Source organism: Oncorhynchus clarkii, chromosome 6 (assembly GCF_045791955.1).
Source record: "Oncorhynchus clarkii lewisi isolate Uvic-CL-2024 chromosome 6, UVic_Ocla_1.0, whole genome shotgun sequence".
In the NCBI taxonomy this organism is placed as follows: Eukaryota; Metazoa; Chordata; class Actinopteri; order Salmoniformes; family Salmonidae; genus Oncorhynchus; species Oncorhynchus clarkii.
In genome coordinates, this window is record NC_092152.1 from 64,485,813 (window position 1) to 64,511,943 (window position 26,131).

At 41.6% G+C, this 26,131-nt stretch overlaps 1 protein-coding gene across 1 annotated transcript in view; it reads left to right on the top strand.

Moving 5' to 3' along the window:
- Window positions 1-652: 652 nt before the first annotated feature.
- Window positions 653-26,131, top strand: part of LOC139411437 (UDP-N-acetyl-alpha-D-galactosamine:polypeptide N-acetylgalactosaminyltransferase 18b) — an 81,954-nt gene continuing 56,475 nt past the window's right edge. Inside the window, exon 1 of the mRNA XM_071157806.1 lies at window positions 653-1,139. Coding sequence (XP_071013907.1) covers window positions 902-1,139 — 238 coding nt within the window. The 5' untranslated portion in view covers window positions 653-901. The remainder of the gene's footprint in view (window positions 1,140-26,131) is intronic.

Genomic DNA, 26,131 nt, shown 5'->3' on the forward strand with positions numbered 1-26,131 from the left:
GCAATATGGGGATACTTTTATCACAAGTTCATGACATACCAACTGATTCCACTTTTCTCCAAGCCAGTCAGTCTGATTGTCAGTAAAGGTGGCACTATTTAATATGCTGTCATCTCTATGATACGTTTACTAGGCCTACTCTTAGTATGTGACAGGTTGTAGATGACAAGAAGGCATGTGACAATAAATAAGTATTTGACAAGAATGTAAACGTCACATTTCGCTATATAAATGGTAGCCTAGGTTTAATCTTTTCCTTTAATGGAAAACAGTAAAATCAAACTTGAATCAATGTATGACTTCTTGGACTGTACAGTAGCCTACCTTGATGTAAAAATAGGAAAATATTGAAACAATTACAGTTAATAATTGCTGCGACATTGTAAACGAGCAATTACTATCTATTAATTATTAGCACAATTGAAAACGTTCACAATAAAACCCTCCCACATTCTAATCTAAATGGATAATTGTGGAAATGAATGCACAGTAGCCTATTACACAATTTCACTATCGTATCTCATTGGACAGCGGTTGAACGTATGTTCCACACGCCTTCTGTCGGTCGGTGAAATCGCGACTGGTGTGGATTTGCAAATTAAGCGAAATAGGGAACGTTCGTCACCAAGGCAATCAACTTTACTTTCCAACAACTGAGATATTTTTTAAATCTTTGACCTACCTATTTGGATTAAATCATAGCCTTCTGCGTGTGAAGACACAGTGCGGTTATTGGCTCCGTTGCCCGCGTTTGCAGAACGAATTGCAACGTTGTGGAGTTGTAATTTATCCAGGTTGCTCTCAAGTGACGCGCATATCACATTCTATGATTTTGGTGGGCGACAGTCGCACTTGTCCTCTGGTATACTGAATTTTGTTGGCTGTATGGAGGGATGTCGGGATGGCTTGCACCAGGAGAACCAAAACTTTGGTGTCTACATGCGTGATCTTGAGTGGCATGACCAACATCGTGTGTCTCCTCTATGTTGGATGGGTCACTAATTATATCGCGAATGTATACATCAAAGTCCCTATGCCTGTCCCAGAGAAAAAGTTAGAAGGCGACAAGAAGGGGGAAACCCTACGGATCATAGAAAGACTTGATCGACTTGAGAATGTGGTCAACCAGCACATACAAGGTAAAGTAACCACTACAGTGAGCAAGTATCCTTTAATTGGCATTTGATAGATTCTGAGTTGCATATGATTAATTGCATTGAATGCATGGTTTGTGATTTATTCATGATATAGGCTCGTTCACTTAGGTCGATATCTCCAAACGCAGCAAATAATGACATTGTTGATTTATAACATAAGATGACCATAACATTGTCCTTTGTGAATAATGTGACCGCCATTTGTCATCTCCTTACTTCGAATGGTGTGCCTGTCTGGACCATGTGCCAGAAAGGGAAAAGGACAATGAGATCATTGCAAAGGCCATTGATACTCTGGGGGCAAAATTCCTAGTAGTCTATGCATTATAATTTGAACAGTGTTGGTGACCATAATAGCTTCTCCCACCATGTGAAATATACATATAATAAATGTATAGCTGCAGTTATACTCAACCTTATTGTTCAGTTTGCTGTCTCTCACATGCTGAAGCTTAAAACCTTTTTCAAAACCCAAGTCTGTCTCCTTATACATTTTGGCATAATTGTCTATTTTTTTGCATCTGTTCATCAGGTTTATTATGAAACTCTTGAAGTTTGTTTTTATGTTAGGCCAATAGTAGAAAACAGTCTAATTCTCTGACTGTCTCAAGACTGTCTACAGTTTGTAGTGTAGAATGTGAAAACTAGCCCAGCATACTGTATGTATCTGCTACAATGTCATCTATTTTGAACTATAAACTCCATGTCAAATGTACTGGGACTACATTTTGAAGGATGTTATGTCAATGTAATACGGCACACACAGTATAAACTGTACCCAAACAGACGTTGGTCTGTCTTCCCCAGACATAGCGTTGGAGACACTGTTGAACTTGCAACAAGTGAACTTCCACAGACAATTTTTTTATACTGTACTTTATAGTATTATCATCTCACAAGCTCAAATGCAACAGAATGGTGCCATTAATTCAGTTAATCTAATGGGAAGCTGATATTATTTTATTTTATTTTTTATTTATTTTTTTGTAGACCATATTGAATATCCTTTTGACTTTGGATTACTCTTGTGTTCTAGGGAATGTCTGGAATTCCCTTCTCAAATTCCTTCAGGCTTTGCCCCTCCATACTCCTACTGTAATTCTCTCCCTCCCTTTCTGTGTCATGATTTGAGCTTTACTATTGTCAACTTGAGAATAATGTTACCCAGGCTCTGATTTGAAGAGAGGACAGGTAGAGTATGAGTTACAGACAGACAGGGAGGCACCCATCCCTAGGTCACGGGCAGAGGTGGACTTCACTGAGCTGTGAGGCACCGTACATAGTCAAGCCTGGCTGGTCAGTTGAGTAAACATTCTTTGTGGTGCCAAGACTACATTTCACTGTTTGGCAGCCTGTTGAACAGCGCTCTGTACGTTTTCTGTGTAAGAGTGTCTGCCTATCTCCTCAGGAAATGTTTTGACTATTTGTGTTACTCAAAAGGGGAAATGTCGCATTAGGTCAGATTGTAAAGATCAATTCAATGTGGCACAGAACACAGCTGGAAGGACAGAATGCACTCTGTCTATAGCAATATACTGTATGGATGGAGGGTGGACTGATAAAACATGCACTGTAACTCACCTGTACATGCATGTTGATTTGGAATGTATCATCAATCAGCCTATTAGAGGTGGGCCTCAGGTTTGAGAGAGGTTTGAAGACACGGCTTGGGCAGGCATAAAATATTTTGATTCATTTTGTAGAATAGTAAACTAGGAAGACTACTACTCAGAACACATATAGAGTTCTGTTTATCTTGCCAATGTAAGTGCCAAGAATGAAAACATTTCTAGTTTGCGTAGCTGACAAGTCCACACACGCCCACCATAAGTGCTGTTACTGCACTCTATGGCTTTCCTCATACTCCCAAAAGGCTTCATACTGTTAATGCATGTGTGTGAGGGTGCTGCTGTACTAAACGGACAACAACTTACACAGTCCTCTATTAATAAATGCGCTGCCATGACACTTGTTTACCCTGAACAAATGACTATCGTTCTAAACCATTTAGTATGTGACAACCAAATATGGACGGAGTGTTCTTGTACAGAGACATAGAAATGTGTCTTGCACTGTATAACACTGGGCATCATTCAGGCATCAACCACTCCGAATGATGGTGTTTTGTCTTGTAAGTGTGAAGTGTCTTTCCTCCTACAATGTGTTTACCTGGCTTTTTATGAGCATACCAGCACTCACATTTTGAGCCACTCCGAGTGCTCCTCTACACAGGTAACTGCGAATTCACCTGAGAGGTCTTTTTGAGTCATCAAAAAGTGAATATGAATTTAGACATGACAGAACTCCAAAGGAGTTTTCTTCCATAAAGTACAGCTGTGCCTCAGACTTATTTTTTTTACTCTAGATCTCCCCTCTGAACATGAGGAAATAAAAGACAGTATGGGTCTATTTAATGGTGATTGTTTTTGTGAGAAGGCAGTGGTCCTCTGGTTGATTTAACCTCAGGGGCTGTATATTACCCCTGGGGATAACTAATTATATGGTGCTGATTCAGCGGGAGATGATGATTCCTCAATCAAATCAACCCGTCAAATCAATTGAAAAGCCCTCTAAATCATAATGAGTGTTTACTCTTGAGAAGAGGAGTGAGCGAGTGTGTGTGTTATACGCTCCTTGCTGGAAGGCCAGTAATGCATGTTGTATAATGGAACAAGAAATGTATATCCGATGGTATTATCTTTTTGCATGGTTTTGGCTACAGAGCACTTATCTGCCTTGTTGCTTCCACTAAAATATCACTCCACATAATCTGCCATGCCAAGTCAGTTTGCCCCTATATCCTTTCAATGAAATATTGAATGACACATAACGACTGCAAGAGGCTGCAGGCGTTGACCAAGTGTCATAATAATACATAATGCTTAACTTGCTGAATATAGGTTGAATATGGATCGCAAACAAGTGGTTCTCTTGATCTAACATTAGGGCTGAACCGGTCGTGTTCTGCTGATCTGCTGACGGTTGGGAAGCTGCCCAAAACATTAATCAAATCATTGGCGATGCCAGGTTACATTTGTATTTGTAATTGTTACTTTATGCATGAAAGACTAACATTTGATTGACAGACTGGGGAAGTCTGTCAGAGTTTCCATTAGATATTTAGTTAAGTACCCTGCTTCCTTTCACTGACAGTCTTTATGTAGCCTACTCTTCAGAGACCAATGAATATCCTCATTTCAGAGCAGAATGCAGATATGCTGTAACCCTTTTCCCTCAAAGGGAAGTGCAGATACAGTATCATTCTCCCATACTTCCTTTTTTTTCTCTCAGAATTCCTCTTAGCAACTCCCACAACTCCCTTAGCAGGTTGTGGATTGGTAGAATGTGGGTGTCAGGGTAACATTAGTTCCACGATAATCAAGTAGAAATGTTGTCATTTCTCTACAGCGTGTCTGTTCTTTACAGAGCACAGCCTCAATGTATGTAGTGGTTTTTGGATTGTAAACTTACTGGAATGACAAAGATCTACCAATCCTAAGTGAATGTGGTGTCAGTGAAAGTGTGCTGAAGTGTGACAGTGTGGATAGGGAGGGGAAAGGGAGTCTCCAGAATGTTGATTTCCTTTACCAGTAATGGAACGATTATTGAATTACAGTTAAACAAATGCACAGGAGGACGATTGCTAATGAAAACAATTAATTACCATGTATCCAGAGGGCAAAAGCATCATGAAGAAAATCTGCATAAATTGTAACCTCCCTTGCAAGTATTTCAGTTCTGAGTTTCCCCTGACAATTTACTCTAAACAGGAAGATATCTATGGCACTTCTTCAAGGCTACTGTTCCTTGTTTATTTGAATTAAATGATAAAATAGTATCTTCATGTAATTGTTGTTAGTCACTACTCTGATTCTGAGGTAGATTCATGTCTCATTGCTGGAGAAGTGTAAGGAGGGGGTTATTTTTACGGTTTACTCCGTATCTGCTATAATATCTAGAAAGCAAAGTGCAGATAATTCAGGACAGTGTTTAGAAGTGTCCCACTGAAACAAAAGCGTTTGACAGCCCTCTCTGGCTTTACCTTGATTAAGATGGTCCCAATGCAGACTCTTCCTCTCCTCTACCCCACCATCATCCAAAGCAATTTGTCTCAGTCCCTCATATCTGCCCGGTCTATTTGCTAAGTGCACACATGGGCACAAAGACAGCTTGTGTTCCACCAGACAGGCTTTTTAGGGAAGGCTCATCTCCATGTGGCGAAACGAGGAAGCTGAGTGAAGGTGACAGTAACTTAGACAAATTGGAGTGCTTTGTTTTTACATGCTAGATTGTCTACCCATATTCATCTGCCATCCTATATACTTCATAATGCATGCCTCTGAGTAAGAAAGCAACATTTTGGTTTGAGCAAAAAATAACGTATTACTTCTGGAGTTCTACAGTCTTTCTAGTTTTCTAATACCCTATTAGTGTTTGTATTAATTTATTTATGAGTAGGAATGTTTTCTCATAGAGCAGGAAACATACCAGGATGTACTACACAGGGGAAATGCACAAACACATTTTCTTATTTAGGAATTCATATAGAAACTCCCTGACAAGCATGAAGGAAGGGTTGGCACAGTGGTGCAAATCGAGGTCATGCAGAGCACAGCACAGTCTGGCTGCATTCAAAAACAGGTCTGGAGATATTTACATATGTAGGATCTTAATTTGAGCCATTTCGCTACAGCAGGAAAATAATCCTGCAGCAACAGGAAATGTGAAGTATTATGTGGATTATCATGAATGGACATCTTTGTAGGGGTTGATGCATTTTTCAAAGGGAAAAGCAAGGGAATAAAGGGAAATTCCAAACTTCAGAATCCTTTTTAAACCTTAAATACACTACACGTTTTACATTTTCTGCATTTCAGGAAGGTTCTCCTGCAACACAGTGATCATTACAGATACAGGATCTTAATTTGAAGATATTATTTCGTAGGTAGTGTCTGCAGGTTAAGACATTTAAGGTAGGGTATTGCTGGAGTATTGGCAAAGAGGAAAATAAGTTGTTCTTTATTGCATGCCTAATTTCTCTGCGCCTCTCCCTTGTGAATCAGCAGACTACAGATGTAGGATCTTAATTTGATCACCCTGTTGCAGGTGAACTTTCAAATGTAGTGTATTTGAGGTTTAAAAGGGCTTCTGAAGTTTGACATTTTCACATAGACATTTCAGACTGGATTTACCCTTATGAAAAATGTATCAACCTCTACAAAAATGTCTTAATTATAATCCACATTTCCTGTTGCTGCAGGATATTTTAACCACTGTAGCAAACTGGCTCAAATTAAGATCCTACATCTGTATCCTGCTGAACGTTGGTGTAAACCGTGGATTGATAACCCAGAGACTGAAGGAAGAGATGACCGGAAGGAAGGAGGATACTCCGCAGGAGGCTGCTTCACCAGTGACCTGCCTGGGGATTCATCGCTGTTAACCCTAATTGGGATGTTAATCAAAACGCGTATGTCTCCTCTTGTCCCCTGCTCACTAGCTCCCAGGGCTCATAAAACAACAATAATAATCCATCACTGACACAGAAGTGAACTGAATGGACCTAACTAACTGTCATTGTGTGTTATTCTATGATAGTAATTCATTGGCACATGCGTAGCTGTGAGACTATTGAGGTTGTTGCTATGTCGTTGTTGAACAGTCAGTGAGTGAAACAACTCCCTCCTGCATCAGTGTTCTTATTACGGAGTGTACTGAGTGGAGAGGCTTTCTAACTTATACTAACTATTGAGTGTATGAAGCAGCCAATTACAGAGAAGCCACTTTTTTGCTCCCATATCTTGAGCAGGGGATTCTAATTAGCGGCAATGGGACCTAATTGCTGGTTAATTAGAGGGAATGAGGAACCTGTGAGTAGCTGTGAGTATCTGCCCAATCAGCCAGAGTTGAACATTCCCTGATCCTGACAGAAATTAGCGCTCCACTGCAGACAGGCATTTGTGCTGATGTATTGCAAGAGAGTGCTACTAAGGCATCTCATACCCACAGGATGTTGAAAATCAGCCTCAATTATCGCCATGTCTCATTTGATAATTTTTACCCTGGAACTTAATTACTCAGTGCCGCTAAATTCTCCTGTTATCTAATTGTTTTTCAGTATTCGTCACAAAACACCTGAAGGCAACACCCACACCACACAGGTTTATTTTCAGATGTTTATTAAAATCGCTATAGCAATTAGCATCTGGCCACTTTTGTCCACTGGGCTGAAACACGTCCTGTTATTCATAATAGTTATTACCAATCCATATAATCACAATCTGCCCTGTGCGCATTAAAGACATGCCTCATTCATGCTGTTGTGTTTTCTCTTAGTGCACATTATTACTACCAATAATAGACTACACATTACTATCATTATATTGAACATGTTCCAAGTAGGGCTGTGGGGGTCATGACATTTTGTCAGTCGGTGATTGTCAAGCAAATAACTGCCGGTCTCACGGCAATTTACTGTTAATTAACATAAACACGTTTAGCATCTCCTTGCTTCCACGCATAGCCTACAAGCCACTGATGCAACCTTTGGAACATCTACATTTTAAGAAGTTTAATTAATCCATTTAATATAGCCTACACCATCACAATAAATCCATGATTAATTTTAGCCCGGTCTAAAGAAACATGATATGAAGAAAATGTAGTCTTTCGAAGAACAGTACAGCATTCTGAGTTGTCCATATATTAGCCATATGCCATATGGCTGTGGGCTACACTAGTTCATTTAGCAGACAAGAGTTGCTTAGATTCCACATTATTTCATAGTATGGAGAATACAATTGAACATAGCTGAATAAAAATTAAAGGATATTTTCTCCAAATGATTTCCAAAAAAGTGCACGCTATTCTGTGTTAACAAAGAAACAGGTCCTGATATATGATTAATATCGAGTTATTTATGTAACTTTAGTTGTGATATAAACGTTGGGCTATATGTTTAGATTTAGGCATGAGCTCTGATTTGTTTGTTCTGCAGGCTGCACAAACTTCGTCAATCACTCATTCACAATTTGACAAGCATTTGATAATATTCTCGACAGCCCATTGTTCCAATAGCAGTTGGATATGTGTTTTGTCTTGTCCCGTGTATATATCATTTCTTCATATACATTTCGTAAATATTTTTAATCTCGATTTCCATCTATGGACTGAACATACTCTCCTGCAACCCGCCTCACCCAATGTGGTACGGATCTGCTATTTTTTTTATACTTTAGAACCGGAACCCCCATCAGAAGCTAGCCAGCTAACTAGCTAGTAGTCAGTTAGCCACTACTAGCGGTCAACACCGTTAACTCGGACATCAGCCAGCCTCAGTCCGGTCAATTCCTGCCAGTCTGCACAGCGTGATATCAACCCAGAGCATATCGGACTGCTTTTTCTCTACTACCGCTCCGGATTCCTACTGCAAGCTCTGGACCTTTACACCGGATCATTGCAGCTAGCTAGCTCCTATCCGAGTGGCTACTCCTGGCTGATGTCTCTGTCCCGAAGCAAGCACCAGTTAGCCTGGAGCTAGGCCCATCTCCCGGCTAGCCGAAGAGGTCCATCAGCCAATTCTTGGGCTACAATACCTCTTTTGCCAATTTGCCTGGACCCGTTGCTGCCGACACGGAGCCCAATCCATCATGACTGGTCCACCAACGTAACCGTCCGAGGTGGTTTCAACAGGCTCTTCCGTTGCGACGTCCCCTGTTTTGGTTAGTGATTGTCTTATTTCACTGTAGAGCCTCCAGCCCTGCTCAATATGCCTTAGCTAGTCCTTCTGTTCCACCCCCCACACATGCGGTGACCTCACCTGGCTTATATGGTGCCTCCTAGAGACACAACCTCTCATCATCACTCAATGCCTATGTTTACCTCCACTGTACTTGCATCCTACCATACCCTTGTCTGTACATTATGCCTTGAATCTATTCTTCCGTGCCCAGAAATCTGCTCCTTTTATTCTCTGTTCCGAACGCACTAGACGACCAGTTCTTATAGCTTTTAGCCGTACCCTTATCCTACTCCTCCTCTGTTCCTCTGGTGATGTAGAGGTTAACCCAGGCCCTGCAGCCCCCAGCACCACTCCCATTCCCCAGGCGCTCTCATTTGTTGACTTCTGTAATCGTAAAAGCCTTGGTTTCATGTATGTTAACAGTAGAAGCCTCCTCCCTAAGTTTGTTTTATTCACTGCTTCAACACACTCCGCCAACCCGGATGTCCTAGCCGTGTCTGAATCCTGGCTTAGGAAGGCCACCAAAAATCCTGATATTTCCATCCCTATAACATTTTCTGACAAGATAGAACTGCCAAAGGGGGCTGAGTTGCAATCTACTGCAGAGAGGGCCTGCAGAGTTCTCATACTATCCAGGTCTGTGGCCAAACAATTCGAGCTTCTACTTTTTAAAAATCCACCTTTCCAGAAACAATTCTCTCACCGTTGCTGGTTGTTATAGGCCCCTTTCAGCCCCCAGCTGTACCCTGGACACCATATGTGAATTGATTGCCCCCCCTATCTATCTTCAGAGTTTGTACTGTTAGGTGACATAAACTGGGACATGCTTAACACCTCGGCCATCCTACAATCAAGCTAGATGCCCAAAATTATCAAGGAACCTACCAGGTACAACCCTAAATCCGTAACTATGGGCACCCTCTTAGATATCATCCTGACCAACTTGCCCTCTTAATACACCTCTGCTGTCTTCAACCAGGATCTCAGCGATCACTATCTCATTGCCTGCGTGCGTCAACCGCTCCCTAAAACACTTCAGCGAGCAGGCCTTTCTAATCGACCTAGCCCCGGGTATCCTGGAAGGATATTGACCTCATCCCATCAGTAGAGGATGCCTGGTTGCTGTAGCACTAATTACAAAATGTTTTGGGACACTAAAGTCCATGGAGAATAAGAGCACTTCCTCCCAGCTGCCCAATGCACTGAGGACAGGAAACATTGTCACCACTGATAAATCTACGATAATCGATAATTTCAATAAGCATTTTTCTACGGCTGGCCATGCTTTCCACCTGGCTACCCCTACCCCATCCAACAACTCTGCACCATCTGCAGCAACTTGCCCAAGCCTCCTCCTGCTTTTCCTTCACCAAAATCCAGACAGCTGATGTTCTGAAAGAGCTGCAAAATTGGGATCTCTACAAATCAGTTGGGCTAGACAATCTGGACCCTCTCTTTCAAAAATTTCTGCTGAAATTGTTGCAACCCCTACTACTAGCCTCTCGTATTGTCTGAGATCCCCAAAGATTGGAAAGCTGCCGCGGTCATCCCCCCCCCCCCCCCCCCCCTTCAAAGGGGGAGACACTCTAGACCCAAACTGTTATAGACCTATATCAATCCTGCCCTGTTAACTTGGCTTTTGAAGATTTTAGAAAGGCAGATCACCGACCATTTCGAATCCCACCGTACCTTCTCCACTATGCAATCTGGTTTCCGAGCTGCTCATGGGTGCACCTCAGCCACGCTCAAGGTCCTAAATGATATATCATAACCGCCATCAATAAAAGAAGGTACTGTGCAGCTGTCTTCATTGTCTTGGCCAAGGCTTTCGACTCTGTCAATCACTGCATTCTTAGCCTTGGCTTCTCAAATGACTGCCTCGCCTGATTCACCAACTATTTCTCAGAGTTCAGTGTGTCAAATTGTAGGGCCTGTTGTCCGGACCTCTGGCAGTCTCTATGGGGGTGCCACAGGGGTTAATTCTCGGGCCGACTCTTTTCTCTGTATATGTCAATGATGTCGCTCTTGCTGCTGGTGATTCTTGATCCACCTCTACACAGACGGCACCATTCTGTATACATCTGGCCCTTCTTTGGACACTGTGCTAACAAACCTCCAAACAAGCTTCAATGCCATACAACTCTCCTTCCATGGCCTCCAACTGCTTTTAACTACAAGTAAAACTAAGTGCATGCTCTTCAACCGATTGCTGCACGCGCCCGCCCGCCCGACTAGCATCACTACTCTGGATGGTTCTGACTTAGAATATGTGGACAACTACAAATACTTAGGTATCTGGTTAGACTGTAAACTCTCCTTCCAGACTCGCATTAAGCATCTCCAATCCAAAATTGAATCTAGAATCGGCTTCCTATTTCGCAACAAAGCCTCCTTCACTCATGCTGCCAAACATACCTCCGTAAAACTGACTATCCTACCGATCCTTGACTTCGGCGATGTAATTTACAAAATAGCCTCCCACAGTCTACTCAGACTGCATCCAATTTGCTATCACAGTGCCATTCGTTTTGTCACCAAAGCCCCATATACTACCCACCACTGTGACCTGTATGCTCTAGTTGCCAAACCCACTGGCTCCAGGTCGTCTAAGTCTTTGCTAGGTAAAGCCCCACACCTTATCTCAGCACACTGGTCAGCATAGCAACATCCACCCATAGGGTGCGTTCCAGCAGGTATATTTCACTGGTCATCCCCAAAGCCAACACTTCCTTTGGGTGCCTTTCCCTTCAGTTCTCTGCTGCCAATGACTGGAACGAATTGCAAAAATCGCTGAAGCTGGAGTTTTATATCTCCCTCTAACTTTAAGCATCAGCTGTCAGAGCAGTTTACCGATCACCGTGCCTGTACACAGCCAATCTGTAAATGGCACACCCAACTACCTCATCCTGATATTGTTACTTATCCTCTTGCTCTTTTGCACCCCAGTATCTCCACTTGCACATCATCATCTGCACATCTATCACTCCAGTATTAATGCTAAATTAATACATTAATGCTAAATTTTGCCTCTATGGCCTATTTATTGCCTTACCTCCCTACTCTTCTACATGTTGGCAGGTAGCCTAGTGGTTAGAGCGTTGAACTAGTAACTGAAAGGTTGCAAGATCGAGTCCCCGAGCTGACAAGGTAAAACTCTGTCGTTCTGCCCCTGAACAAGGCACTGTTCCTAGGCCGTCATTGAAAATAAGAATTTGTAATTAACTGACTTGCCTAGTTAAATAATGGTAAAATAAAATTTGCACACACTGTACATAGATTTTTCTATTGTGTTATTGACTGTATGTTTGTTTGTGTAACTCTGTGGTATTTTTGTTGCACTGCTTTGCTTTATCTTGGCCAGGTCGCAGTTGTAAACTGGCCTACCTGGTTAAATAAAGGTGAAATAAAAAAATGAATTTCCCAGTGGCATTCCCCTTGTGTGGCCATAATGCCACCTAAAAAAATCCATACCTTTTGCGTTGGCCGTTGTGCCCTTGGGCTGAATATAACAATTATAATTCCCTCCCCCTGGCTGTGGCACTCCAAAGCGCCTCTCACTCACATAGCTCTCTCGGATATCTAAATTCTTATTAACCAATGCCCTTCACATGATCAGGTCCGACTCCGGGATGCTGGCCTTCTAGGCAGAGTTCCTCTGTCCAGTCTGTTATTTTGCCCATCTTAATCTTTTCATTTTATTGGCCAGTCTGAGATATGGCTTTTTCTTTTCAACTCTGCCTAGAAGGCCAGCATCCCAGATTCACCTCTTCACTGTTGATGTTCAGACTGGTGTTTTGTGGGTACTGTTTAATGAAGCTGCCAGTTGAGATCTTGTGAGACATCTGTTTCTCAAACTAGACACTCTAATGTACTTGTCCTCTTGCTCAGTAGTGCACCGGGGCCTCCCACTCCTCTTTCTATTCTGGTTAGAGCCAGTTTGCACTGTTCTGTGAGGGGAGTAGTACACAGCATTGTACAAGATCTTCAGTTTCTTGGCAATTTCTCGCATGGAATAGCCTTAATTTCTCAGAACAAGAATAGACTGACGAATTTCAGAAGAAAGTTCTTTGTTTCTGGCCATTTTGAGCCTGTAATCGAACCCACAAATCCTGATGCTCCAGGCCAGTTTTATTGCTTCTTTAATCAGAACCACAGTTTTCATCTGTGCTAACATGATTAGCCTTTTAAAATGAAATATGGGTTAGCTAACACAACGTGCCATTGGAACACAGAGATGGTTGCTGATATTGGGCCTCTGTATGCCTATGTAGATATTCCATAAAAAATCTGCCGTATTAAAGTTTATTTGTCACGTGCGCCGAATACAACACCTTACAGTGAAATGCTTACTTACACGCTCTAACCAATAGTGCAAAAGAGGTATTAGGTGAACAATAGGTAAGTATAGAAATAAAAACTACAGTAAAAAGTCAGTGAAAAACAGTAGCGAGGCTACATACAGACACCGGTTAGTCAGGCTGATTTAGGTAGTATGTACATGAATGTATAGTTAAAGTGACTGTGCATATATGACAAAAACCGAGAGAAGCAGCAGCGTAAAAGAGGGGTTGGGCGGGGCACACAATGCAAATAGTCCGGGTAGCTATTTGATTACCTGTTCAGGAGTCTTATGGCTTGGGGGTAAAAACTGTTGAGAAGCCTTTTTGTCCTAGACATGGCACTCTGGTACCGCTTGCCATGCGGTAGTAGAGAGAACAGTCTATGGCTGGGGTCTTTGACAATTTTTAGGGCCTTCCTCTGACACCGCCTGGTGTAGAGGTCCTGGATGGCAGGCAGCTTAGCCCCAGTGATGTACTGGGCCGTACGCACTACCCTCTGTAGTGTCATGCGGTCGGAGGCCGATCAATTGCCGTACCAAGCAGTGATGCAACCAGTCAGGATGCTCTCGATGTTGCAGCTGTAGAACCGTTTGAAGATCTGAGGACCCATGCCAAATCTTTTTAGTTTTCTGAGGGGGAATAGGCTTGGTCGTGCCCTCTTCACGACTGTCTTGGTGTGTTTGGACTATTCAAGTTTGTTGGTGATGTGAACACCAAGAATCTTGAAGCTCTCAACCTGCTCCACTACAGCCCTGTCGATGAGAATGAGGGCGTGCTCGGTCCTCCTTTTCCTGTAGTCCACAATCATCTCCTTAGTCTTCGTTACGTTGAGGGATAGGTTGTTATTCTGGCACCACCCGGTCAGGTCTCTAACCTCCTCCCTATAGGCTGTCTCGTTGTTGTCGGTGATCAGCCTATCACTGTTGTCATCTGCAAACTTATTGATGGTGTTGGAGTCGTGGGTGAACAGGGAGTACAGGAGGGGACTGAGCACGCACCCCTATGGGGCTCCAGTGTTGAGGATCAGCGTGGCAGATGTGTTGCTACCTAATCTCACCACCTGTCAGGAAGTCCAGGATCCAGTTGCAGAGGGAGGTGTTTAGTCCCAGGATCCTTAGCTTAGTGATGAACTTTGAGGGCAATATGGTGTTGACTACAGCTCAGCGTGCAATGAATGGTATTCTCACATAGATGTTCATTTTGTTGACGTGGGAAAGGGCAGTGTGGAGTGCAATAGAGATCGCGTCATCTGTGGGTCTGTAGTCATTTAGGCAGGTTGCCTTTGTGTTCTTGGGCACAGGGACTATGGTGGTCTGCTTGAAACATGTTGGTATTACAGACTCAATCAGGGATATGTTGAAAATGTCAGTGAAGAATCCTGCCAGTTGGTCAGCACATGCCCGGAGCACACGTCCTGGTAATCCGTGTGGCCCAGCAGCCTTGTGTATGTTGACCTGTTTTAAAAGTCTTACTCACGTCTGCTACTGAGAGCGTGATCACAGTCGTCCGGAACAGCTGATACTCTCATGCGTGTCTCAGTGTTGCTTGCCTCAAAGCGAGCATAGAAGTGATTTAGCTCGTCTGGTAGGCTCGTGTCACTGGGCAGCTCGCGGTTTTGCTTCTGTTTATAGTTTGCAAGCCCTGCCACATAAGATGAGCATCGGAGTCGGTGTGGTATGATTCAATCTTAGCCCTGTTTTGACGCTTTGCCTGTGATGGTTCATCGCAGGGCATAGCAGGATTTCTTGTAAGCTTCCGGGTTAGTGGCAGCTCTGCCTTTTTTTAGTTCTGTGCAAATGTTGCCTGTAATCCATGGCTTCTGGTTGTGGTATGTATGTATGTACAGTCACTGTGGGGATGACGTCCTCAATGCACTTATTGATAAAGTCAGTGACTGATGTGGTGTACTCCTCAATGCCATTGGAAGAATCCCGGAACATGTTCCAGTCTGTGATAGCAAAACAGTCCTGTAGTTTAGCATCTGCTTCATCTGACCACTTTTTTTTATAGACAGAGTCACAGGTGCTTCCTGATTTAATTTTTGATTGTAAGCAGGAATCGGGAGGACGGAGTTGTGGCCGGATTTACCAAATGGAGGGTGAGGGAGAGCTTTGTACGCGTCGCCGTGTAAGGAGTACAGGTGATCTAGAATGTTTTTCCCTCTGGTTGCACATTTAACATGCCGATAGAAATTTGGTAGAGCTGATTTAAGTTTCCCTGCATTAAAGTCTCCGGCCACTAGGAGCGCCGCCTCTGGGTGAGTGGTTTCCTGTTTGCTTATTTCCTTCATTTGCTGACTGAGGTCTTAGTGCCAGCATCTGTCTGTGGTGGTAAATAAACAGCCACTAAAAGTATAACTGAAAACTCTCTAGGCAAGTAGTGTGGGCTGCAATTTATATCAATATACTTCAGGCGAGCAAAATCTAGAAACTTCCTCAGATTTCGTGCACCAGCTGTTATTTACAAATATGCACGGACTGCCCCGCCTCGAGTGTGCTGTTCTATCTTGCCGGTGCAGCGTATATTCCACTAGCTGAAATATCCATGTCGTAATTCAGCCACGATTCTGTGAAACATAGGATGTTACAGTTTTTTTATGTCCCGTTGGTAGGATATTCGTAATCGTACCTCATCTAATTTAGTGTACAATGATTGCATGTTGGCGAGTAATATTCATGGTAACGGCAGCTTTCCTACTCACCTTCTGCGGGTCCACTCGAGGCATCCCACTCTGTGTCCCCTGTACCTGCGGTTCTGCCTCTTGCAAATAACGGGGATGTTGGCCCTGTCCTGTGCCTCTTGCTTGTTGAAGAAAAACTCTGTCTAATCCGAGGTGAGTGATCGCTGTCCTGAAATCCAGAAGCTCTTTTTTGCCGTAAGATATGGTTGCAGAAACATTATGTACAAATTAAGTTACAAATAACATGAAAACAAAACATAATAGCACAATTGATTGGGTGCCTGTAAAACTGCTACCATTTCTTCCGACGCCATTTTACTACAATAGTCATTTACAACATCTACACTGTATTTCTGATTAATTTGATGTTATTTTAAAGGACAAAAATGTGCTTTTCTTTCAAAAACAAGGACATTTCTAAGTGACCGATCCTGATGATTTGTTTTGAAGCCAGAGCAACGTGCACGGTTCGGTTGAAGCCCATTAAAAGCACCTGCTGTTATTGTTTTTTGTTGTAAACCACAGATGACTCAAAAGACTAACTTCGAACAGATGTTATGAGGGGGAAATCATCCATGCCTGCACTATCAAACCTCTCCATTCTGGCCAGTGGGCGGAGGGCAGCGGTTTAGTCATCTCTGTCTCATAGACTGACTCATCTCATAAGGAAGAACAGAGCTGTAGAAGCTAACAGAGACTCAAATTCAGCGTAGCTCACTCAAGAGACTGTTGTCTTGAAACAAAACATTGGATTAGGTTAATATTCGTGTTTTAAAGATTTTTAAAGCAGTTTCCCAGGAACGGTTCAGGTAGGCTTCAAGGCAAGCTCCTAATCTGCTCTGCTCAGAAAGAAGACGCAATGATGTGTAAACTTTCCCACTGTGTTAACTTTGCCACCTGTGTCGGTATGGTTCGCCTCTGGCATTACCATGCGTCTTGTAACCTTTTGAATCGAGATAAAATTGCTTCAAAGAATATCGACCACTCTCATTATCCCATCCTGTTTTGATTACTTCATTCACTTTACATCAAAGATAAACCCTAATTATTTGAACTTTAAGGTGTGACATTAATATGAAAGACCGTAGCCTTAAATTCTTATTTTAAGAGAATGATAATCTACTTAGCCTTCAAGTTCAACTCTTCCTCTTCTCTCCAGTTGAAATTGAAAGCCCCTGTGACATTGGCATTTGCGTACGTCAGATGTGAGGACAGATGGCAGCCTGTTCCTCTGCTGTTTCAGTAAACTCTTACACTTGGGGTGTTGGTGTCAGATGCCTCATGTTGAAGAGCACAGACCACAGGGCTGGAGGAGGAGAGCCCTTTATACGTCTGTTTTCACAGGGAACCAATACAGAGACAACGACTGTGTTACTGTAGGACGTGATGCTAGGTGAAGTTATCAGGCCCTTTGAAGCTCAGAACTTGCACCTGAATTGCATCAGTGTCACAGTGGACATCTTCCACATTTGACTACAGCAGGTGCATCAGGCAGAAACCATGTGGGGGTATTTATCATACACAATATTCAGGAGTATCAAATGTTTTCTGTTTTAAATGTTGTCTGAAAAGGTCTCCAACTTGTCAACACTGGTAAAGTCCTATCCACCTTTCTAGAGCTGTCACTGTCACTGCAGGCCATACCTCAAGGAATGCCCAGCGAGATGAGTGGTGTTCTGAAACATGTCGTCTCTACTCCTGAAATAGTCTGACATTTTACTTGTTCCAACAAATGCGTCTGGCACACAGGCATCACACATGTGTTTCTCAATCAGCATGAGGTTTTGCACATTTGAGAGGTATGGATCTGTAAACCTCATTACTGATATCTTTAGCATGTGTGGTTTCTATATTATACATCCTTATGAAACCTGCTTCTGCTGGCATTCTTTTTGAGCTGCTATTCTTTCTATTGATTTTGAATCTCTCCTATGTTCATCAAGGCCATCAGCCTCTATAGAAAAGTAGCCTTCGCCAGTCAGAGGTTGAAGTGGAGCCAGAAACTTTAGTCAGAAGAGGAGTTTATGCCTGGAGTGCTCTGCTCTGCTCTGCCAGCCTCTCTCCTCTGCCTCTCTGTTCCGCCTCCTCACTGCACAAGTGCAAGCCATCAAACATTCACTGCTGCCTTTAGAATGCAAATGCAAAGTATAAAAATAGATCCAATATGTTTTAAGGTGGTGATACTGGAAGGAATGAGTCATTACACATTCTCCCCAAAGATGCTTAAAATGCTGTTTGTGTTTGCATCCGACCGCCTCCACTGAATTGTGTGCGGAACTCTAATGAACTCAGGTTGAGCATTCCAACAGCGGTAGTGTTGGCTCGCTGCAGTCTGATTCTGTTGGACTCACAAAAGGCTCCTTTAAATAGTAGTGGTACATTCATCAAAGAGGATAGCCTGAAGTGTATGATGTGCATCTGCTAGTACTTTGCGCACACATGACCCCTCAGACCTCAGGTCTCAGGTTCAGGTTCAGCCTCATTAGCTACTCCCGCTCTCTATCAGTTATTCAATAAATTCCCTAAACCACAATTATTCAGATAAATATCTATGTGAAGACAAATGGCACGGCGTGGAGAAGGTTAGAGGAATGTTAACAACAAACCTGATGCAGGTATTACATTCTAAAGTTAGTTCCACAACAGTGTATTGTATTCTCTTATTACAGGTTTATCAACTCTGACGAGAATTCCACATTTGTAGAAAGGATAGTACTGTACTGCTCTGTAATAAAATAACAATTTGTCAGTTACATCTGCTACAGAGGGACAAGAGTGAGCCATGGAAATGAAAATGCTAAAAACAAATTAGCTCCCTACTTTAAAAATGAGATGGAGAACAAGCTATGAAGGAAAATACTGGAGTTTTGGTGCAGGTACAGCAAACTAGTGCAAAAATAATATTGCGATATATTCAAACTGATATGATACAATATATTGTAAAAAATAATATCCTGATGTGCTTTAATCCTTAACTGTATACATTTTTTCGCTATCTCAAGTAATAACTCTACAGCAGGCATGCTGCACAATGCAAATAATGCCTATTTAGTAACCAGATATTCATTCTTCGGTCACAGCATTGAATGTCTTCATGCTATGGTTGGAGAATATTGTCCAGCCACCAGCAGCTTGAGAAGAACAGAAAAGAGAATGGTCTTGATTTTGAAAGGCTACAGGGCATTGTGTGTTACTTCTGAAAGCTCTAAATGGATACTTCTGAGCTGCCTTTCATAAAAACCCAGTTTGAAGCTTTGGAAAACAGATATTCTGACAAAACGTGATAGGAGGAATATAGCCACCAGGCAGCGCTTTGTCAGTCTGGCACAGAGGGCAATGGCAGCCGTCAGCGGCCAACCACTCTGTCTGACCTAAGGGGTTAGCAAAGCAGCACAGCGAAAACCTTCCCTCTCGTGTGCTTTAGTGGGGCATCTGCAGAGTGGTGATAAGGAGTGGACTGTGTAATTTTTTTCCCCCTCACTGCAGACAGTTTCGAGTCAATTAAATCTCTCATAGCACTTTTTAGAATTTTAAGTTAGAGAAATTGTTTGGTTCAGAATTTGCAACCCCAGTCGTGATAGAACATGTTGTAAAATGATAGCTGGGTTTATTGTCATAAACCCCTCCAACAGTAAGGTTAGCATGGATGTGCTTTACTCTGATTACAGAATTATTGAACATCTAAGCATTTCTTCCTCTCACTGTGCTGCATATGCCAGGAGACTGCAATTTTCTTTGAATTAGAGCTACAGTTTAAACTTAATCGTATTGCATCTGAGTATCAGTGTTACTGCCAATTTCACATCCCCTAGTCAATTTCAATTCATCAAGTTCACCTCACATGGGAGTTTTACTCCATTTTAATGATTTTGAAGGTAACATTTCCTTCTGTAAATAGTTTGAAGAATGATGGCTCTAGTGTTTTCTATGCCAGGAGACAGAAACAGCATAGATGTGCGTGATGTAGAATGCTTTATTCTCCAAAATGCAGAGACTTCCAGGGACTACATACTACCGAAACTTTCTTCAATGAATTCAAATGTAAACCGTAGGTGATGTCAACAATTGAAATGTCTTTTCTTCCATGGTTATCTATTGCTTTCTTGAGACGTAGTAGGCTGTGTATAAATATAAGTTTGTTGTTTTCATAACTGTTCACAAACTCTTCAGCACTCCCATAATCTAATGGCGCGTTCATGTGTTAGTCGTAACTAGGAAACTCGTACATTTACGACTTGCTAACAGGTTGTGGTTATACATGTGCCGCGTCCAACCAGTTAGCAAGTAGAACTTTTCCCTACTTCCGACTAGCACATGAACGCGGCATTAACTGGTGGTCCATGCAGCTGCCGTTCCCTGTTGTGATTCACTTTAAAGAATGTGTTGTTTGATGTGTCTGAGAGAGACTTTGCTAAGGAGATAGGTCAAACCCTCCAGCTTTGAGATAAATAAAAGTTGTCTGCTGTAGCAAGGTTGGTGAAATGGTAATTATCACAAATGAGAACGCTTTTACCTTTCCATAAATATTTAGAGAGGAAAAACATCCATGAAAAAAATATAAGACATCTGAATGCGCATCTTTGTAGCCTCATTGAGTAGCCTTCCACCTCAGGCAAACAAAGCGTAACGTTGTTTGTCTGGTACATACAATGCAGATTCAGCCAAGCACTTCTCCCTCTGAGAGGAGCCTAAAGCTCCCTGCTGGATGTCTGTCTCTGCAGCACACAGACTGAGCACACTCGGCAGAACAGAGCCCCCCCAGTCAGTCAGGCCCTGTTTAAAGGACAGTCTCATCCAGTCACTCCTAGCCTCCTCCCTCTTTCTTCCTGCTTCAGCCACTTCCTTCCTGCTCCAGCCTTCCCCAGTCTCCTCCAGCCTCCTTCGGTCTCCTCCAGTCCTGCTCCTTCTGGTTAGAGAGCTAATAGCTTCTGGAAGAGGAGGGGATCTGGGCCTCATTGAGAAGGACAGGCCTTTTCATTTGGTGGAAGTGCTGTGTCCATTAGTCCTGTCACAGGGTTTCCATAGTCACCAGAAAGTTCATTAACCTCTTTGGAATATGTGGGACGATAGCGTCCCACCTCGCCAACAGCCAGTGAAAGTGCAGGGCGCCAAATTCAAAACAACAAAAATCTCAGTTAAAATTCCTCAAGCATACAAGTATTTTACACCATTTTAAAGATAAAATTCTCATTAATCCAGCCACAGTGTCTGATTTCAAAAATGCTTTACAGCGAAAGCACCACAAACGATTATTTTAGGTCACCACCAACTCACAGAAAAACAGCAATTTTTCCAGCCAAAGAGAGGAGTCACAAAAAGCATAAATAGAGATCAAATGAATCACTAACCTTTGATCTTCATCAGATGACACTCATAGGACTTCATGTTACATGTTCGATAAAATGCATATTTATATAAAAAAATCTAATTTTACATTGGCGCATTACGTTCAGTTGTTCTAAAACATGCGGTGATTGTGCAGAGAGCCACATCTATTTACAGAAATACTCATTATAAATGTTGATGAAAATACAAGTGTTATTGTACATGGAATTAGAAATATATGTCTCCTTAATACAACCGCTGTGTCAGATTAAAAAAAAAAAAACTTTACAGAAAAAGCAAACCATGCAATAATCTGAGTACAGCGTTCAGACAACAAAGCAGCCAAAAAGATATCCGCCATATTGGGTAGTCAACATTAGTCATAAATAGCATTATAAATATTCACTTAAGTGTTTTCTATCCAATACTAATAATAATATGCATATATTAGCAACTGGGACAGAGTAGCAGGCAGTTTACTCTCGGCAACTTATTCATCCAAGCTACTCAATACTGCCCCCTGTCACCAAGAAGTTAAAGTGGCTCTGTGGTAGAGGGGAGCGGGCAGGTTCAGTTGGAGAGGGGTAACCATTTAAATTCTGCTCTCCTTGTGCCCATATTACTCCCTCCGAGAGAGTGGGAGGAGGTGGAGACAGGACTCAAGAGAAAGCTGTTTATTTTCAGACTGCATGCACCCTTATGGGTGCACCCTTATGGGAGACTTCTTGGGCTCTGGGGCTTGTTTTCCACCTTCAATGGCTGGTGACACATTCAGCCTGCTGGTTCAGTTAAGGAGGCTCTGCTATTAAACAACAACAACACTACTACCTCAGGCTATCATTCCACCCATCCCATCTCTCCTTGATGCAGCAAACCTGTTCGCACCGGCAGCAGAACAGAGGAGGCTGGTTCAGTAGAGCTGGGTTAGCAGAATATAATGCCAGACAAATCACACGCTTACTGTACTTCCATCAACTCTGTGCTTTGGTGAAGCAGGGTGGTGTACGTGTGATCCTAGAACTTATGTTCCTAGCCAAAAGCCAAGCACCAACAGAGCAGCAGTTCATCTGATTTGAAGTAATTGCAAAAGGCTCAGTCTGGACTGACCTGTACCAGATTCCCATCAACATTCCCTCAGTAAAAATCTGAGCTCTCCCAACTTGAATAATTAATTGAAAACCAACACCAGCTGGAATAACTGATGTTATGATGATGAGAGATCCCAGTGATTGGGCCTGCAATCCAAATCCATGTGGACCTAGTGTTCTAGTATATAGGCCAGTGAAGTCTGTTTTTAGTTGCAGTGAGAAACGACTCCAGCTCAGGAGCACATCACAAGTGGTTGGTGTGACATCTGTAGAATGGCTGTTTTAAAGACAGCAGTCTGTTAATGAAATATTTTAACACAGGAGATAGAAGAAACCTTCAGTTGTCTCAAGTTCCTTTACACTTTACCTACTGGTGTCTAAATGAGTCTTCTCAAGTTACTTTTTACTTCATCTACTGGTGTCTTCATGGATTGGTACAGGTAAAGGAATAGGTCATGGTGGAGCATGAATTCTAGATTTGTGTTTTTTGTTCTTTCTGTTCAAAGTTTTCTTTATAAAATATTATGTTGTCTCATTTGCTTGATACAATAATTAAGATTTACATATGGTTTAGATTAGAGTTCGGAATGGCCAATTTTTTTAATTAGGGCCAATTTCAAGTTTTCATAACAATTGGTAATCAGCATTGTTGGACACCGATTCTGGCCGATTATATTGCACTCAACAAGGAGACTGCATGGCAGGCTGACCACCTGTTATAAGAGTGCAGCAAGGAGCCTAGCTAGCATTAAACGTATCTTTATAAAAAAAAACAATCAATCTTAACTAGTGATTGTTAACTACACATGGTTGATGATATTACTAGTTTAACTAGCTTGTCCTGCGTTGCGAATAATCATTGTGGTGCCTGTTCATTTCTCATTGAATCACAGCCTACTTCGCCAAACGGGTGATGATTTAACAAGCGCATTCGTGAAAAAAGCACTGTCGTTTCACCAATGTATACCGAACCATAAACATCAATGCCTTTCTTAAAATCAATACACAAGTATATATTTTTAAACCTGCATATTTAATTAAAATAAATTAATGTTAGCAGGCAATATTAACTAGGTTGTGCAATGGAACAGCAATATTTAGACTTATGGATGCCACCCATTCAATAAAATACTGAACAGTTCCGTATTTCACTGAAAGAATAAACGTTATGTTTTTTGAAATTATAGTTTCTGGATTTTACTATGTTAATGACCTAAGGCTTGTATTTCTGTGTGTTCATTATGTTATAATTAAGTCTATGATTTGATAGAGCAGTCTGACTGAGCGGTGGTAGGCAGCAGCAGGCTCGTAAGCATTCATTCAAACAGCACTTTTCTGCTTTTGCCCACAGCTTTTCGCAATGCTTGAAGCACAGCGCTGCTTATGACTTCAAGCTTATCAACTCCCGAGATTAGGCTGGTAATACTAAAGTGCCTATAAGAACGTCCAATAGTCAAAGGTCTATGAAATACAAATGGTATAGAGAAATAGTCCTATAATTCCTATAACTACAACCTAAAACTTATTAACTGGGAATATTGAAGACTCATGTTAAATGGAACCACCAGCTTTCATATGTTCTGAGCAAGGAAATTAAACGTTTGCTTTTTTACATGGCACATACAGTTGAAGTCGGAAGTTTACATACACTTAGGTTGGAGTCATTAACTCGTTTTTCAACCACTCCACAATTTTTTTTGTTAACGAACTATAGTTTGGGCAAGTTGTTTAGGACATCTACTTTGCATGACACAAGTCATTTTTCCAACAATTGTTTACAGACAAATTATTTAACTTATAATTCACTGTATCACAATTCCAGTGGGTCAGAAGTTTACATACACTAAGTTGACTGTGCCTTTAAACACCTTGGAAAATTCCAGAAAATGACATCATGGGTTTAGAATCTTCTGATAATTGAGTGTACCTGTGGATGTATTATGAGTGTACCTGTGGATGTATTTCAAGGCCTAACTTCAAGCTCAGTGCCTCTTTGCTGGGAAAATCAAAAGAAATCAGCCAAGACCTCAGAAAAATATTGTAGACCTCCACGTGTCTGGTTCATCCTTGGGAGTAATTTCCAAATGCCTGAAGGTACCATGTTCATCTGTACAAACAATAGTACGCAAGTATAAACGCCATGGGACCAGGCAGCTGTCTCCTAGAGATGAACGTACTTGGGTGCAAAAAGTGCAAATCAATCCCAGAACAACAGCAAAGGACCTTGTGAAGATGCTGGAGGAAACTGGTACAAAAGTATCTATATCCACAGTAAAACAAGTCCTATATCGACATAACCTAAAAGGCCGCTCAGCAAGGAAGAAGCCACGGCTCCAAAACCGCCATAAAATAGCCAGACTACGGTTTATGTGAATTTCCGACTTCAACTGTATTGCACTTTTACTTACTTCTCCAACACTGTATTTTTGCATTATTATGTTTCGTAATTTTTAGACTAAATTAACTTTTATTTATGTATTAAGTATTCATAAAGTATTGTTGTAATTGTCATTATTACAAATAAATATAACAATTGTCCGATTTTTTTTAATCAGTATCTGCTTTTTTTGGTCCTCCAATAATCTGAATCAGTATCGGAATTGAAAAATCAATCAATCAATCGACCTCTAGTTTAGATATCATAGCAGACCCATTATTTGAACAATGTCACTCTTGCAAAAAGTTGTCTTGCTCTTAGATGAACTTTTCTTAAGCAGGATCCTTTGCAAAATATTTGTATTATCTTATCTCAGTATTATCTCTGTGATATAAATATCTAACTTATTAACCTGCAGGGCTTTGATCCAAGTTAGTGGAAATTCATGTTCTGTAATGGATCAAGCACCATAATTCTGTACTTATAATAGATTTTGACCACATAACTCTCTATTATCATCAGATAGATCTTGGCAGCTTTAGCTGCCTTGATCTCATTTCATTTGGCTCAGCCAAGTATTTATTTCCTGAATCTTGTGATCCAATCTAAAAGTTAAGGGAAGGAGAAATGTTATGGGCATGAAAGTCATTTTCTGCCTCTTTCCAGCTTCAGAGTCTTATTACCATATTGGAAAATATTCAAAAGGTTTAGGGAGGCGCAACTCTCGCTCTCGCTTGCTCTCTCGTGCATTAAAAACATTCAAGTATGCTTTGCTATTGGGTGTCTTTATCCTCTTATCCTCCCAGCATTATATTACTTTGGTTAATTGGCTATTATTGAAACTTTGATTAAAAGTTATGTGACATTCAGATTTATGTTCTCAATTTTGAAAAAGTTTTTTGATTTCCATTACAATACTTAATTTGTGGCAGAGGAGAAACATTTTCAATGAGGTTTAGGTGGTGAGCAATCAAGGCAAGTAATAGCTTACTGGAAATCAATGTAGTCAAACATTAAGGTGCACATACTAGAACTTAATTTGATACAATGTAAATGTGAGCCATGTTGACTTTTTATAGGTCTTTCATTTGAGGAATATTCAGTGCGTCCCTAGAGCTTATTGTATGTCATTGGTGTATTTGCTCTAGCCCTGCCAAACTTGTTAGCTGAGTGATGCGCTGTGAGTCAGACTGTCTGGCAACTGAGGACATTTAATCTGTTAGATGATTCCCAATAGGCTAGTATAGATCTGAGCAAATGAGACGCAGGATAATTTACATAAGAAATTAGACTTTTGGGGGATATGCCTGTCCCATAAAGTTAAGTGTTTCTTGATACCCCTCTAGGTTTGCAGTTTTGTGGCGTAGCCAAAGGAAATGAGAGTTTAAAGTGTAACCACACCTCCATGCTAATTTGCACTCAC